Genomic DNA, 17736 nt, shown 5'->3' with positions numbered 1-17736 from the left:
CCCAACTATTTGTGACCCCGTGAACTGAAGCATGTGAGGTTCCCTTGTCCTTTACTATCTCCTGGAGCCTGCGCAAACTCATGTCCATAGAGTCAGCGATGCCATCCAACCATCTCACCCTCTGTTGCCCTCCCCTGCCCCGTAGCATAGTGGACACCTGACAATCTGGGGCCCTCATCTTCCAGTGTTGTATGTTCCTGCCTTTTCATATTGTTGATGGGGTTCTCAAGGCACGAATACTGCAGTGGCTAGCCATTCCCTCCTCCAGTGGACCACACTTTGTCAGAGCTCTCCGCTATGATCTGTCCATCCTGGAGGGCCCTGAACAGCATGGCTCACAGCTTCAGAGAGTTATGCAAGCCCCTTCGCCACAACAAGGCTGTATCCATGAAGGGGGATCTTCAAGGCCCCAGCGCCCACATTCCTTAGTCTCAAATAAAAACGTCACTATCTCCGCAGCTGCCCAAGCAGAAGCTTCAAATCTTCTTCTGACTTTTCTCTTACCACCAGCACACGTATTCTGTCACCACTAGATCCTGGGTAGGAGTTACGTGTTCTCTGCGTCCCCTGCTCAGGGCCTAGCACAGGATCTGGCACATAGTAGGCACACAGATGAATGAGTCCACGTGAATCCCACACAGCCATCATGTTAACCTCTCATCCCCATTCTACTAACCCTTCCCAGGCTTATTCAGTAGCTCTGCTTTCCTCCTTCTAACCCTTCCCCTGTCTACACAGTTCTTAAAGGACAATTCTGATGAGATGTCCCTGTTGTGAAATCTTCTAAGGCTCCTACTGCCAAAGTTCTCTACAAGCTTTCAACGCCCTTCGCAGTCTAGCCTCAAACTACTTTTTGTGTTTTCTCCTTGAATGTTTCATAGACCTTTAAGTTTCTGGACCTCTGTTCATGCTGCTTTCTGACCCAACTATTCTCTTCTGTGCCTCGCAGGACTGTTTCTACTGTGACTATCATACTTGACTACACAGCCTCCTGCTTTCGTCCTCCCCACCCAAGCCCCGCCGTCCTACACCGTGAGTTCCTTCAATGCAGGAGCCCTGTTATATTCAGCCTTATGTCCTGGCTGCATGGATGCATGGCATATGACAGGTGCCCACGTGGCTTCTGTGTTTAAAAAGATGCCCAGGTTAATGGGAAATAGACATAGAAGACTAACAACAAAGCCAAGAAAAAAGAATGACCACAGTGGAATATGTGCTCAGAAATCCACAGGTGTTGATAATACCACCACAAAAAGGTAAAGGACAATAAACGGAAATGCCCTCTTGGGATCCCATGAGACTCAGTGAGATGGACGTGGTGGCTGGAAGAGAAATACACCTTACTTAAAATAACCGTAACAACAGTAATAACATCCAGTATGTACTGAGCACTTGATGCAGTTACTATGTGCTATATAAGTTACATGTATTATTTACTATGTTCTTCACAGGAGGGCCATAAAAGTAGGACTACTATTACCCCTGGTTTATTCACAGGAAAACAAAACAACAAAAATCACTGCATGGCAAGTTAGGAAACTCACCAGAGTTCACTCAGCTGCTCTGACCAAAGCAGAGATTCAAATGCAGGCTCTGTGACTGCACAGCCTTCAGTGAACTATTATGACAGACCACCTTTTTCCCAAGTGACAGGTAGAGGAGAAAACCAAGAAAGCGACAAGATGTACACCAATATGGACAAGCAGGACCCTGAGGTTCAAAGCATGGCAGAGGGGACATCAATGATGCTGGTGCCGGCCAAAAGTCTCTCTCTAAAAAGTGAGCCTGACAAATTCTTGAACAATCTTCCGGACCATCTTAACACTCAGCAGGAAGGAAACAACTGGAGGAAACAATAAAAGGAGCAGACACCCTGAACTTATTTTAACCAGTAAAGAGACACTGCTTGATAGAAAAGAAGAGGAATATGTAAAGATAACCTGGTAGGGATATTAACTGTTATTTATTTTCCTGTGGGAATCATTAAACTGAAAATGAGAAAGAATACTGAAGAGGTGGTGGTATTTCCCCATCACTCATAATTCTTCCTCAAATAAAGCCTAGAAGGTACGGAATCCTGGTGTGATTCAGATGCACCCTGCATGGGGCTCCAGGCAGAAGTCAGCATTGGGGTTCTGGTTATTCAAGGTCAACAGGAGTGGGAAAGCGGTTACGCTGCGCTGTGCCTAGTAGCTGTCATTTCCCAACTCTTTGTGACCCCATGGACTGTAGCCCACCAGGCTCCTCTGTCCATGGGATTCTCCAGGCAAGAATACCAGAGTGGTTGCCATGCCCTCCTCCAGGGGAATCTTCCCAACCCAGTGATCAAACCCAGGTCTTCCACACTGCAGGTGGATTCTTTACCAACTGAGCCACCAGGGAAGCCCAAGAATACTGGAGTGGGCAGCCTACCCCTTCTCCAGGGGATCTTCCTGACCTAGGAGCCAAACCGGGGTCTCCTGCACTGCAGGTGGATTCTTTACCAGCTGAGCTACAGGGAAGCCCCTAAGGAGGCCACGGGCAGAAAGCAAAATGCAAACCTCACCTATCCAAGTTCAAACCCCAGATGTGCCTCTTACAAGCTGCACCACTTTGACATGTGTCTTAATCTCTCAATTTCAAGTTTCCTCACCTATAAAATGGGGATAATATGACCTTCTTCTTAGTGTAATAGTTAAATGAGTCAATAGTAAAAAGTACTTAGCTCAGGGATTGGTGTGCAGCCACTAATATGATTACTGTTACCTTGTAAGATATTTCTCTATAACTCACTAACCTTGTGACGATCTGTTGTTTTCTATGATGATTTGCTTGCTGTTACTCCCACCAATCTTCAGGGCATATAATGCAAACCCTAACAGGAAAACAAGTAAGGTGATTCTGCCCTCATTTGCATGTCAATGTCCCAGTGCGGTCTGACAGAATACGCATTTACAAAGCTCTAAGCCATCACTGCCACGGGCTGAGCTGGACAAGGGTAAAAGGGCAGTCTGAGTAAAAGACAACCCTGCCCTCAAGAACTGCATGTTATCTTTTAAGAACAGTGAGAAAAACTACCATTAATTTCCCCTAAATGAGCTACGAAGGTTAGGCTGAAACCCAGTTGGCAATGACAGGTAATCCCCAAAATAGCCACAGAAAAATGTCTTTGATGATTCTGGATGTCTTTGGAAAAGTAAGCACCCAGCGATTTTTAAGAAAAGGATGACTCTCTGAGAACTGCACCTCACAGCAAATAGTGGATCTCATATGTGATAGTCTTTAAAGTCAACCCTTCCAGGTTGTATATACTTAAAGAGGAGAATACAAGAAAGAAAGAAAAAAAGATGACGTTTCTAAACGTGACGTGAATGAGAGAGAGCCTGGCTTGGAAATAATGGAAAAGTTGGGTTTTTTTTTTTCCCCCCAAAATGTAAACAGCTTTATTTCTTATTATAAAAGTAATACATACTCAATGCTTAAAAAAAAAAAAAAGAATACACAAAAGTGTAAAGTAAAACATACACAATCTTCCCATTCAGAGATCATCATAACATTTTGTTTTTCTCCTTCTAGACTTCTTGAGGTATATATCTATTATCATTTACTTCTTTTTCAAATACGGGATATATTTTCAAACCACACATGCTGTTTGACACTTTTTCTCCCACACTTCCCCATATCATACTCATCATTAAACTAACATGGAATCCCAAAATCAAAGTCACAGAGCAGTCTTCTACAGGTACGGTCCCTGACATTGTAAGACCATGAAATAAGAAAAAAGACCCCCACGGTCCGTGACTGCTATTGGATTCTCCGTCTCCTCTGAGACCAGCCTGGGAACCGCAGGAGGTTTCTCAGCAGCCGGGGCTGCCTGCAGGGGAGGGCAGAGTTGATGCTCCCACAGCCCCCCAGGTTGTGGACCCCAGGTCTGTAGCATCAAGTGCACGCTGAGGCCTCCGCCCTGAACACCTAATTCTGATCGCCCCACTGCCCACCTCAAAGCCTCTCAAGTGAACTTCAGTGGGAGTCTGCAGAAGAGCCCCTCAGCTCACAAGATCCTGGAGGACACACTCTCTGGACCCTGCACCAGACTGCCCCGGACTCACAATCACTTGGCAATTAAGCTGTTTTGTTCACCATGTCACTTTCCCAAAGCAGATTCATCACCCAGTTTAAACAGGAATACTTATATGCATGACCTCTTACAACTTTGAAGGGGTATAAAAGTAGCTTTGCTGAGGACAAGTATAAAAAGTTGCCCCAAAGACAAATTTTATCTACTTTACAATTTTGCTTTAAGGAATGTGGGGTCAAGGAGTGAGTACTGCAACACCAGACAGTTTTATTGTGGGAACCAAGAGGGCAGATGTAACATGCTGATTAATGGTCCCAGTTATAGGAAAAAGGAAAAGAAAAAGGTGGCTGGAAAAAAAAATTTTTAATTTAAAGACGGTTGATATGAGGAAACAGTAATTTTCTCCCATATCTTGGCATGTAAAGGATAAACTAGGGAACTCCAATTTTCCTTAGCCAAACTGTAGTATGAGTACAAAAAGCTGTTGAAGTGTGCAGAAGATACCTTAGAATAGCCAAGGGCCCATAAAATAACATGTGAATGCGGTTCCTGTTTAAGTCCAGCAGGATGTAAGCTACAGTGAACACCACACTCAGAGGCAGGGGGAGAGGACACACAGCCTGGGACACAAATAACCAGGCTGGGCTAGAGGCGGAGCTGCAGCCTGAGAACAGGGACTTCTACCGTGTGACCCGACAACCTGCCCAGCAGCAGCCAGCCTCTGTACACAGCAGCAAAGGAGTGCGCACACCGGGCAGGGACTGATGCCAACTTCAGAAAGTACAAGACGCATTTAAATCACTGAGTTTATCTTATATAATCATTACTAGTAAATTCTTAGTGCTCTGTGATTTTCAGAATCTTGTGATGAAAGTGACTGTGTGTACCCAAGTGTACACAGTATGTACAGCAGAAGACCACGTAGAAAAACTAAAGGGACGCATACCTGGGGTGCTGACCTACAGACGCAGTGCCAGAGGGGATTTAGGGGGCTCCCTAAACAGAGAGCTCCGCATGAGACGAAAAGGACAGAGAACAGGGGCTTAGAAAGACAGAAAACAGTGAAACCAGAGCCCCTGGATCACCTCCTGGAGATGGACAATTTCACCCCAGTTGCACTTCAGGTCTTTCCCAGTGGTAAACTGTTTCATGAATGCTACTAGTGAAACTGTCCAAGGACAAAAGACGGGACTGAGGTAGCTTAGTCTTGAAGCTATTTAGGTTAGACACTAACCGCTGCTCAGCAAACCCCTTCACTTTGGGCTAAAGCTCATTATCCTATTGGGATCATTCACGTGTCAACATTTATTGCCTACTGTTTGCAAAGTACTGGTTAAACATGCAAGTACACAAAGAAGATACAGCCCTTGGCTTCTGGTCTATAAACCAGATAAGGAAATCAGTATCTACAACCATGGGATAAATGTCTGACATACAGCAATACTCAAAAACACTGTGGTGGTTGACTCTATGCTATAATAGAAGTGTGCACAAAAAAGTGGGGGGGCGGGGGGGCCCTTCCCAAAGGACATTCATCCCTTTGCCATAACATGGATGAACCTAAAAGTTCACGATTTTGTACACAGAAACCATCTCTTAAAGAATAAACAATCAGTGAATACCATTAACAGGCAGGAGCTACCAGAGTTCATGACACAAAAAGGGGAAGGGGAGTGACGGTCAGGAAAACGTTATCACTCATTTTACAACGAAGAGTATTTTAATTCTTGTCCTTAGAAACTATAAACACTAGCATGATTTGGAAATGAGACTGTACCAAACGCCGGCCAGAGAAGAATCGTCCAGTCTACGGCTTCTCTTTTATCTGGTCACTCAAAAATATAATATTATCTGTAAAGAAGCCAAAGCAGAAATGTTATTTTCAGAACTCTTTCTCCACCTCACTTAATCATTCCCTTTTACCAGATACGTATTTTAGTGCTAGTCACCAAAGAGACTTTAGACAAATTCTCAAAATACTAGGTTCCTGCTGACAAGGGGACGACAGAGGATGAGATGGTTGGATGGCATCACCAACTCAATAGACATGCATTTGAGCAAGCTCCAGAATCGGTGATGGACGGGAAAGCCCAGTGAGCTGCAGTTCATGGGGCCGTAGAGTCGAATACGACTGAGCAAGTGAACTAACTGATGTTCTTAACAGGTATATGTGATAGGCATAATGGAGGTAAAAGCTGGGCTTTGACGGTTTATCAATAATTCAGACCTTGTGAGAAAAGGTGGGATACTTCTTGTCTTCCCTGAAGGTAGCAAAGGTCTTCTCAGTGGTAACTTTCTACAAAAGAGCTAGTCACACACTTTGATGCTTGCAACACTCAGACAGATGCCAGTAAACCAAGGAGCACATCCTAACACAGAAAAGGATCGTGGCATCACATACCACATGCTGGAGGGAAGGGGGAAGGACGGGGTTCAATACGGCCCCATCAGGACAGACAGATCTATTTGTGTTTTTTAAGTCTGAACACTCATACAGAACACACGCTTACTTTTAAATTTTAAAACAAAATGAGTTTTACACATTTATTCCTGGGAAATTTTCTAGTAATCAATATTTCAGAGGGAGCATTTTTATCCAAAAACATCAGACACTGCTCCTAAAAGGTTGCCCAGAAACAATTAGTTTAGAACAAGCAAAAGAAAAGAAGCAGTACCTTCTACATAATCCTGAAACACTGACATTCTTAAAACTTTAGAATTATCCAAAAAATGGTTACTATACAATAACTGAATATTTGTTCATGACTACAGTCTTCTAAAACTAGAGTATTTTGGTACAGAATGGTTATTTCAGAAGAGATTATCCAAGTTGACATCACTATGTAAAAAGACAAGACTGCCACCTGCTGGTGGTTATTTTTAAGTTACACTGATTTCTAAGAGAAAAAAAACATAGCCTATAAAACAGATGAGCCAAATTATACTCTATTCCCTTCCATCCTAAGGGTACTAAAGACCTATTCATTTTACTGTTAGCCATAAACCTATGTTAATTGCTTAATCATCCATGCTGGTGAATAATAGTGACAAGAAAATGGCAGATAATTTGAAATGTTTTTCTTTGACCTGGTTTATAAAACTTCACACAATTTAAATTTGAAATTTGCCCACACAATAGGTTTACTGTGGAAGATGAAAGCATTAAATGCTTCATAAATATGTCAACTATTTTATTAGAAAGCTTGATTTTCCACTGCTGAAACCACAGGCATAGCTTTATACCATACACAGGTCTGAAAAAAAATTTTTGAACAGTTAGATACCTCTGCAAGAATGAGCCAAGGAAGAACAGGGCAAGCAGGAAGTGATTTACTCAAGACACTCAAGAAATATGAAAGCAAACTGGTCAGAAAGAACCTTCTCTTAGGTTTAATAATGAGGGGAGGAAGATACCTATATTGGTTCTCAAGGTCAATATACTTTCAAGAAAGTAGTAAGAAAATATATGCTTATTATTTATAACAAATTATAATTTATCAATAAGGCATAGTAGTTAAGACATGAACTCTAGAACAAGTTCAAAGAGAAAAAGGAAAATCTGTCGGTTAGGAGACCTAAGTTGTCAGACTTTTAGCCTCCCAAATCTAAATTCTTTTTTTTTTAAATAAGACTTAGTGAAGTGAAGTCACTCAGTCGTGTCTGACTCTCTGCAACCCCATGGACTGTAGCCCACCAGGCTCCTCCCTCCATGGGATTCTCCAGGCAAGAGTACTGGAGTGGGGTGCCATTTCCTTCTCCAGGGGATCTTCCCGACCCAGGGATCGAACCCAGGTCTCCCGCATTGTGGGCAGACGCTTTAACCTCGGAGCCACCAGGGAAGCCCTAAATAAGACTTAAGATATATATAAACCATGTAATATAATATATAGATTGCTGTACATGGAGCAATCAAAAAAATATTAATACTATGACATCTAGTAGAAGATAAATTTAATAATAAGTTCTTAACACTAGCTCTGATAATAGCACTATAAAGAGGAATCCATACATTTCTGAGACACCTACTGAAATATTTATGGATGATACAATGTCTCAGATTCACTCAGAATGATCCAGGTGGGAGAAAGTAGGCCGGTGCATAGATGAAATATTGTTTGCTATCTGCTGATAACTGTTGAAGCTGCGTGACAGGAGCTTTTGTTTTTCACTCCTCTCTCCTTTTGTGTATGTTTGACATTTTCCATAATAAAAAGTTAATTTTTAAATATCTAATTTAGGCATGTCTCAGAGGCTCATAAATAGCTCTTTCATTCTCATCTACTTAAGAAAATAAAGTTTCTTGAGTTTTATATCCATAAAAAAGAAAACAGAATGAATGTCTAATAACTTTTATTTTAGCAATTAATCCAAAAGACAACAAAATGCATCATCTATCTCATTAAGACACATTTTCAATAAAATGTTACAGCTTTTGTACTTACATATTACAGTTGTTTTGGTCAATTATGTTCTAAAAACAACTGTAATGATAACCTATTCAAGGAGAAACCCAATATTCAGAGCCTCACTATCACAAAGTTTTTTAAAATATTTTAAAATTTCTATTTATGTATGTACTTTTGTTACATTTAACAAAATAAAATAATAAAATATTTTTGACTATACAATATATTAAGATATATTAAGATACACTTCTAAGGAGAAAATGGGATTGAACAACAAGTTCAGAGAAAAGGGAATCATAAACTTTCCAAATGTCGAAGAGCTTGTACCTTTTTAATGATGATGGATACCAAATTGTTATGGTATTTAGATCCCTTAATACCTTTAAAAGCAACATAATTTTATATTGAAAAAAACTCTTAATGTCAACTTAAACATGTTCAAAGGGGTATATATTGGTTTCAAAATTCTTGCAGAATTTTCAGAAAAGCTTGAACACTCTCCTCTAGAGAATATCTTCTTAACCTCCTTTAAGCTCTGTGCGTCCATGTTTCCATGTTGTTTTGTATTTTGTTTAATGAGAACAACAGGAGTTTAAAACAAAATCATCATGTTAAGTACCAAACAGGCTCTGAATGAAGCTGTACAAATGTCTGATGCCAGTATTAGTTTAACTCTTCTTGGTACATGCTTTTCCATTTAGGCCATGTCCTTCAAAGAGGCGTCAACAGTGCAATGGATAATTCTAAAGTTACTTGTGAACTAAAACTGTGAGTACAGAGATCGCTTTCTGAAAGAAGAGATATATATACACAGAAACTTAGAGCAGGCTCACAAACTCCACTCGGGATTCTCCTGGTGAGGTGCCTTACAATCTCATAAGCATCAGTACCAATAGCCTCAGGTAAGGCTGCAACATAGCCAAGCGTTCAAAGAAAAAAAAAAAGAATAGCGATTATCACAAGAGCCTTACCAGCTATAATTGTTGTTGCTTGTCGTCTGACATTATTTTTATCCGTATATTCACCATAGTCTACTTTCCCTTCCACATAAATTCGAGACCTGATAAAATAAAATTTACCAGTTTTAGTCTGGAGATTTCAATATGCTTTACAGCAGAGAGCCAGGTCAGAAAAGAGCAATGAGTATAGTCTTCAAGGATGAAATAGATAATCACACATACCACTTCTCAAAATTCAGAATTAAGAGTGCTAAAACAGTTTCCTGATGGTTAGGACGCCGCGCCTTCACTGCCTGATCCAGGAACTGAGATCCTGCAAGCCACGAGGCACAGGCAAAGAACAAGAGTACCGAACCATAAAGTACATGTGGACTTGCCTTGCCACACTGGAAAAAAGGATGTTTTCGTCCTTTAGCTGCCTGTGACCCTTATGAAGTTTAAAAAAAAAAAGTTCCAAGTTTTAATTAAAAAAAAAAAAAAAAAGGCAACCTTAAGACCCTGAAAATGAACAGCATCGTTTAAATCTCTATGATTGATTTCCAACATGTGATTTTTCTATCCCCTTTGACCCTGAATTATCTAACAGATTCGTTGATTTTTTTTTCACTTATTTTTCAGTTCCTTTCTATAGTGAGGTTCATGAACTTACTCTCAAATGACTTTAGATTATTAAAATTCAAAATACAAGTTTTCAGCTTAGTATTATTTCACCCAGAGTTAATTACTAAGACTATTCTGCACTCTCTAAAAGGCTGAACTAGAAGACAAATGTAACGCCGACTTTAAAGGGTAGAAAATGGCCACAGTGGCACCAATTTCAGAATTTAACAGCACTGCTACTGCACAATACAGAAAGCAGACTAGTAAAACGACTGGGTGCCAAAGGGAATGGCCACACAGATTCACCAACCAGCAGGTAAAATCGATGCCTTTTCCTTGAAACGTCCTCTACATACCATACACACACGACAATGGAAGTTCATCTGAAGAAAAGGTATGCGATTATTGAAAAAAACAGAAATTTTAATTATTGCTAAACTTATGTTTCATGAAATGTTTTATTTCTATAATACATTTCTAAACTATGACTACAGCTGCTGTTAAACACAACCTTTTGTCCTTCTGAGGGTTTGGAAAAGACACTTCTTATACATAATCCAAACATTTCAAAACGGAATTGCTAAGTTCATATAAAATTATCAAATATGAACTAACTGCCCTGAATTATCACCAGAATACCTCACTGCATCTGGCTCCCAACCTCCCAGACCCTCTGTCAAGCCACCACGTGATGCCAAGGACAAGACAGCCAGCATTGGGGTCGCTGGCCATGGTGGCCTGGGAACCCTCATGAGCACTGCTGCGCCCGTGACAGGCACACGGCGCCCTCTGCCTTCTCTCTCACCTCATCAGTGCTGTTCAAGTTCACGTCCTACTGTCCTAAGTTCTAAGTTCTTAAAAGGCTAAACCATGTTAAAACCTTTAAACTAGTCACATATGACACTACGCATACAGTATTAAGCACTGAATAAATACCTCTTGGGCTAACCCAAAGTAATGAGTGGTACTTTATAAATAGAAGAGCTACAGACTCCATGAAAACACGCTCCTAGTTTGTATTTTAAACCATTCAACCTGTAAGCTCCCTCCTTCTTCAACTTACCCCTTTTTCACATATTGATACGCCACATCTCTGAGGCCCGGTCGGAACACTGAAATTCTATGCCATGTTGTCTTCTGACTGACATCACCTAAGTCACAAGAATCACAAGGACAGGGAATGTGGTTACAAATGCAAAGGACAACTGCAAAAGGACATCGTGTCCAGCTAAGCTATGCCATGGTTTCTAAGAGACAGGACAGAGTTAGGGAAGATCCTTTCCGAAAGTATTCTTAAAGTATCTAATTAGACAACTCACACTAAATAATGTCTATTTGCTGCAGATAAAACTAAAACCCCAGTCTTTTATACTCACCCATTTGGTAGGTTTCGTTTTCCCCTGATCGCCACATCTCATTTGTTGCTAGGGAAAATATCGTGACTGGGTTTTTTCCTTCTACCTGTCTCATGACAGGGTCCTGACCTACTCGACCGAGCAACTGCACGCGATTCAGAGCTGAAAAGCAATTTGTAGATAACATAAGACTGACAGAAATGTCCAGAAGAGGAACAGCTACAACCACTACTTCAACTTCAATCTCGGCATTAAGCAAAACCCAAGCACTAGAAGTTCAGAAAACAAGTGTGAGGAGCAAATAAAAAGAGGCTCAGGGGAAAAAACAGGACTGATAAGAAAGGAGAAACTATCCATAGAACCCCACAAAACAAGCATTAAGCTCTTTATCTAAATTCTTTTCAGTTCAGTCACTCAGTCGTGTCCAACTCTTTGCGACCTCATGACTGCAGCACACCAGGCTTCCCTGTCCATCACAAACTCACGAAGCTTGCTCAAACTCAAGTCCATCGAGTCAGTGATGCCATTCAACCATCTGATCCTCTGTCGTCCCCTTTGCCTCCTGCCACCAATCTTTCCCAGCACCAGGGTCTTTTCCAATGAGTCAGTTCTTCGCATCAGGTGGCCAAAATATTGGAGTTTCAGCTTCAGCATCAGTCCTTACAATGAATATTCAGGACTGATTTCCTTTAGGATGGACTGGTTTGATCTCCTTACTATCCAAGGGACTCTCAAGAGTCTTCTCCATCCGGTGGCAGGGTCTGGGGAAGGGGCGGCAGGCGCCATGTCGGGCCGCGAAGGTGGCAAGAAGAAGCCCCTGAAGCAGCCCAAGAAGCAAGCCAAGGAGATGGACGAGGAAGATAAGGCATTCAAGCAGAAGCAGAAGGAGGAGCAGAAGAAACTTGAGGAGCTAAAAGCAAAGGCCGCGGGGAAAGGCCCCCTGGCCACCGGTGGAATTAAGAAATCTGGCAAAAAGTAAGCTGTTCCTTGTGCCTGAGGCAATGATGACCCTTAGTTCCCTTCCTGATTAAACACCTGGATTCCCTGCCGTAATATCTGTTGCCACCTATAGCTAGAATGAAGTGTTGTCTTGGAACCTATTGTACATTTAAGAATAAACTTTTGTAAGGAAAAAAAAAAAAAAGAATCTTCTCCAACACCACAGTTCAAAACCATCAATTCATCTTTTAAATACCTTTAAAAAAATTTTTTAAACTGTTTGTATGGTTAAAAGAACAAAATTGAGATCTGAAAATCTTTATAAATACAGGGACTATTTCTGTGAAACAATCACTTTTCACAAACGTTCACGGCTTCAGCCAACTAGCACACAGCCTTGGATGTCTTAGATAACCAAAAAGGACCAAAGGAATTTCTTTGGCAGGAAAGCGACAATAAGAGTGGGTAAAAAGTGTATGATAAGGGAAGAAGAACCAGGTTTACAGAAGGCTCCTGCAGCCTGATAGGAAGAGATAAGAAGCCAAGGACAGAGAGGCAGATATGAACCAAAAGCATGACGGTTAACAGAGTATATCCCCATGGATGCACCTCTTCTGCAATGTATCTGAGAACATGAGCACATTGCTGTAAAAACTGGAAATCAGCTACTACTTACATCTTTCGAGAACCAAACTGCTAGCTACTTCAGACTCATGCCTTACAAATTGACGAAGTACCTAAAGTGGAACAAATGAGTAAAACAGCGTTAGTACAGGGGCAAAGGCAAGTGTAAACAGAAGACCCGTTCACACCTGGTCACCACCCAGTCAGCAGCCCCTAAGGCACACACCCACACAAGAGAGGTGCACCCATCACAGTGCCAGGCACGTATGCATGCTCAGTGGCTTCAGTCACGTCCAACTCTATGCAAACCTATGGACTATAGCCTGCCAGGCTCCCCTGTCCATGGGATTCTCTAGGCAAGAATACTAGAGTGGGTTTCCATGCCCTCCTCCAGGGGATCTTTCCAACCCAGGGACTGAACCCACATCTCCTGCATCTCCTGCATTGCAGGGAGATTCTTTACCACTGAACCACTGGGGAAACCCCAGAGCCAGGAGGACCACACACTTAGGGGCAGCCTCCTGCAGAAGCCCACAGGCACAAAGAAGGCTCAGGGAGTCCACAAGAGTCCATTCCCAGGCCTCTCTGGTGCTTCCGGAGAAGGCAATGGCACCCCACTCCAGTACTCTTGCCTGGAAAATCCCATGGACGGAGGAGCCTGGAAGGCTACAGTCCATGGGGTCGCTAAGAGTCAGACGCGACTGAGCGACTTCACTTTCACTTTTCACTTTCATGCATTGAAGAAGGACATGGCAACCCACTCCAGTGTTCTTGCCTGGAGAATCCCAGGCTGGTGGGCTGCCGTCTCTGGGGTCGCACAGAGTCAGACACGACTGAAGCGACTTAGCAGCAGCAGCACGGTGCTTCTGTGCTTGCACACAAAACGGTAAACAACATATGTTGGAAAAATTGGTGCTTCTGACAGCCCCAAGGAAAAAATTTAAGATAAACAAACATGATTCTTTGATTAAGTACAAAAATAGGACTGTTCAAATCAGTCTATCAGAGAAAGACAGTCGCTGCCATGTAACAGTAGCACTCAGTGATAACCAAAGCCATCATTACTGAAAGGGCTTCCCAGATAGCGCAGTGGTAAAGACTGCCTGCCAAATGCAAGAGACGAAGGTTCGATTCCTGGGTCGAGAAGACCCCCTGGAGAAGGAAATGGCAACCCACTCCGTATCTTGTCTGGAAAATTCTACAGACAGAGGAGCTTGGCAAGCTATAGTCCATAGTAGTTCATCATTAATGAATACTAGGTAAGTGCTCTGTCTCTTATCAATTAATCCTCAGAATAAACCTATAAACTATGTAAAATTACCACCACTTTACAGATGACAAAAATGAAGTTCAGAGACAGAGTGAGTAACTTGCCCAAAATCCTACAGGAAAGAAGTGGCAAGTCACAGCTGGAACTCAGGGCCCCCAACCCCAAGGCTGCTGGCTTTCCCACTGCCCTTTGCTGCCTCTGTTCAAGGGCTACTGCCAAGATTTGAGTACACATTACTGAGAACATTACTGGATTCAGAGAGCTAACCATTATATCAGAGAAACATGTGTCCAGAAGTGGCACTGTTAACATACAGTAGGTATCTACCAATGGAAACAACACCCATTCCAGGGTACTTTTGGCTGTGGAATCCCAGCACTACGCTTGGGGGCAGAAGGTGGGTAGAAAAATAAAAATATGAGTTCAGTTCAGTTCAGTTCAGTCGCTCAGTCGTGTCCGACTCTTTGCAACCCCATGAATTGCAGCACGCCAGGCCTCCCTGTCCATCAACAACTCCCGGAGTTCACTCAGACTCACGTCCATCAAGTCAGTGATGCCATCCAGCCATCTCATCCTCTGTTGTCCCCTTCTCCTCCTGCTCCCAATCCCTCCCAGCATCAGAGTCTTTCCCAATGAGTCAACTCTTCGCATGAGGTGGCCAAAATATGAGTTACCACATACTAAAGAATCAACCTGCTAACTGGTACCTATGTCATGATTCTAGAAATGTACTAACCTGATGCTCAGATGAGCCAGAGCTCACATGTTTTATGGAATAATAATCTGTCCCACTGGGGGCACACAAAAATCAAGACCTACCAGAGAAGCAAAAATAGGGAATGAATTATTTAACTGGGATAATTTTTTAAAACTAAACTTTTAACCCTTTTATATATGGTATTAAATTTACCTTAATACTGTAGAATTGTGTATTAAGACACGAGAAACTTTTCCACGTTTCAACACATTAGAAGGTATATATTTTAAAAGTATGTATAAGTTAAAACAGGGATCCAAGGATATACAGCCAATTCTGCAGCAGAGTGGAGGAGACCTGAACAGGTTCCACTGAGGAAATGATTCTTCCTTAACAAGATGGGAGTTACGAGAGGTGTTATAAAGGAGAATCTATACAACTCGGTGCCCAAATGAGGTAAGTGAGGAAAAGCGGGTCTAGGCTGACTCAAGGCTGGCTAGACTGACTGAAGAGATTAGGTGAGGAGCCTGACTGGGTGAAATGAGGAGTTCTGAACACAGTTCATCTGTAGAGTTGCTGAGACTTGACCTGCTCTCCTCAGCAGGGAGATGGCGTGTGGTGGGGGAGGCAGACTGACAACAAAAGAAGCAGGTGGTCAGAAAACAAACCACGTGATTAAAAAAAAAAAAAAAAAAGCTGAAACAATTCTCATAGACTTTAGATCAATAAGGACTTTAAATGCTAACTGCTCTACACACAAGTAACACGTTTTAAAAAGTTAACTACTCTCATCATATATGTGAGTAAACTAGAAACGTTTTGTTTTTGCTTTAATGAACACTATTTATTCAAGTGGTAAAGAATCTGCATGCCAATGCAGAAGATGCCAGAGATGCGGTTCGATCCCCGGGTCGGGAAGATCCCCTGGAGCAGGAAATGGCCACCCATTCCAGTACTCTTGCCTGGAGAAGCCCAAGGGCAGAGAAGCCTGGTGGGCTACAGTCTATGGGGGTCGCAAAGAGTCAGAAACGGCTGAGCTTGCAATCTACCACCAAAATCTGTCCCCAACCCTCATATCAACTAAGTACACATAAGACAGGTGGGCTCAAAAGACTTCTGCCTCTGCAGGCAAAACCCTAAAGAAATGTGATCGCCATGGTTTATAATAACACATCTCAACATTAACATGGAGAAGTGATTACCTGTACTACAGGTCTTCGAAACATGGCTTCTACTCTCTCTTCTTCCAATCTAATCTTTAGTCTTTTCCTGAAGAAAAAGAGATTATATCCTATAGCAAGAACACGATTTCACTGAAGTCCTAAATTCCTAACGGCATTCAGGGCTTTTACGCAACGAACCTTGAGACCGTAACATATTACGCCCCTGCACATTAGACAAGGATCCTCTCCCACTCCCCAAAATCTCTCGCACCTTTCCGGGTTTTTTTTTTTGGTCCCCCTTAACTTCCTTTTAACCCATACAAAAATTCTGATTCTACCCCCATTTCTATTCCACTGTTTTCCCAAATTCAGTTAAAACGCAAGTTCCCTTCTGGCAGGGATTTCTGCTTCTTCACTGTTACACCCAATACTTCTAAAACAGCTCCTAAGACAAAGAGCTCAGCAAATACTAAAATGTTATCATGGCGCTTCAATCTGGAACGTGCTGCCGCAAAAATTACTGCCTCCAATCCCGTTTGCAAAGAACAAGGCGATCCCTGGGCTTCGCCGTCTCACCGGTGAAATGTGCGGGCCCCCTTGCTCAAACCCGACGCTCCCAACCAACAATGTATAGGGCCTGGGAGGTGAGACGAAACCACAGAGTCCTCCGCGCGAGAAGAGGAGGTCTATACGCCGACAAAGCAATTCCTCCCGGCCCGCGCACAGCCGTACGCACACCTAACGCAGGACTGCGGCCTTCCGCCCTTTCTCCCGCCCTTACCTGAGACTCTGGTCCGCACAGCCTCCAGGCAGGGAATCGCTTCCGGGTGCTGCCGGGACTCAAGGCTCGCGAGAAGGAAGAACCGGAAAGTCCTCTGAGTGCATCGTGAAAATGCAGCCAGCCGGCGCTGCGGGAAACACGCCCCCTTAACGCGGTAGTTCCGGGAGCCTCCTTTCGGGCGGGAGCAATATATCAACACTGCCTATTGGCGCGCTAACCTGATTTTAACTTTGTAATGAAATGAAATTACTGTATTTGAAGAGTTTCCGAGGTCCGCCCAGGACTCGGCAACGTGAGCGAAACAAAGGATAGCTGTGCCTCTGGAAAAACTAGAAAGGATCAAGCCTCCAAAAACAAGAAGAAAAAAACAGTAACAAATAAAAATAAAACAGAAAAAGGCATGGGGAAAGAGCCGAAAGTGCAAAATTTAAGGGTCACAAAAAAAGGGGGGGGGGTATCAAAATAAATATTAGTGCAATATTTTAAAGTCAGAATTAAGGAACACATCCGTGAATAAAATATAACTTGTATTAAATACAGTATATAAGCCAAGTAGATTCCTAAGGCACCAGGAAAAACGTGCACGCCTATGTACATGTTATGTATTTGAACATTTTTTCCCCAGAACATTAAAGTACTTGAAGAAATATTGAATATTTAAAAATTAGGTGTATTAAAACTCACAACACTGTTATTTTTTAACGCCAAAAACAAAATTATAATTTTACCTTGATTGGAAGTGTAACAACTGATATTTTCAAAAGCCTTTGCTTACCTTATTTCCAACTGCAAGAATTTCCATCTCTGATAATTTTTCTCGAGGAAGTGGCATTCTTAATTAACTTAAGCTTACCGATCTTGCCTTTATTTAGAATTCATTGT

The 17736-nt window shown here is 42.3% G+C and overlaps 2 protein-coding genes across 3 annotated transcripts; one reads left to right on the top strand and one right to left on the bottom strand.

Annotated features, from left to right (window-relative positions):
• Positions 1 to 5761: 5761 nt before the first annotated feature.
• Positions 5762 to 16957, bottom strand: SSBP1 (single stranded DNA binding protein 1). 2 transcript variants are annotated; one of them, XM_061414950.1, is made up of 8 exons: positions 16812 to 16875; positions 16650 to 16781; positions 16113 to 16179; positions 12996 to 13056; positions 11402 to 11542; positions 11089 to 11176; positions 9438 to 9526; positions 5762 to 5911 (listed from the first exon to the last, which is right to left on the bottom strand). In XM_061414950.1, the coding sequence occupies exons 3-8, from the start codon at positions 16134 to 16136 to the stop codon at positions 5868 to 5870; spliced, it is 447 nt and encodes a 148-aa protein (XP_061270934.1). In that variant the 5' UTR covers positions 16137 to 16179; positions 16650 to 16781; positions 16812 to 16875; the 3' UTR covers positions 5762 to 5867. The 2 variants fall into 2 exon arrangements, with proteins under 2 accessions (XP_061270934.1, XP_061270933.1); XM_061414949.1 differs by lacking the exon at positions 16650 to 16781 and having other exon boundaries at positions 16855 to 16957.
• LOC133246516 (translation machinery-associated protein 7) lies at positions 12125 to 12521 on the top strand. The gene has a single exon (XM_061414951.1). The coding sequence runs from the start codon at positions 12165 to 12167 to the stop codon at positions 12357 to 12359; it is 195 nt and encodes a 64-aa protein (XP_061270935.1). The 5' UTR covers positions 12125 to 12164; the 3' UTR covers positions 12360 to 12521.
• Positions 16958 to 17736: the final 779 nt, after the last annotated feature.

Source organism: Bos javanicus, chromosome 4, assembly GCF_032452875.1.
Source record: "Bos javanicus breed banteng chromosome 4, ARS-OSU_banteng_1.0, whole genome shotgun sequence".
In the NCBI taxonomy this organism is placed as follows: domain Eukaryota; kingdom Metazoa; phylum Chordata; class Mammalia; order Artiodactyla; family Bovidae; genus Bos; species Bos javanicus.
The sequence above is the reverse complement of the archived record's forward strand: the minus strand, read 5'-3'. Positions and strand labels throughout refer to the sequence as shown.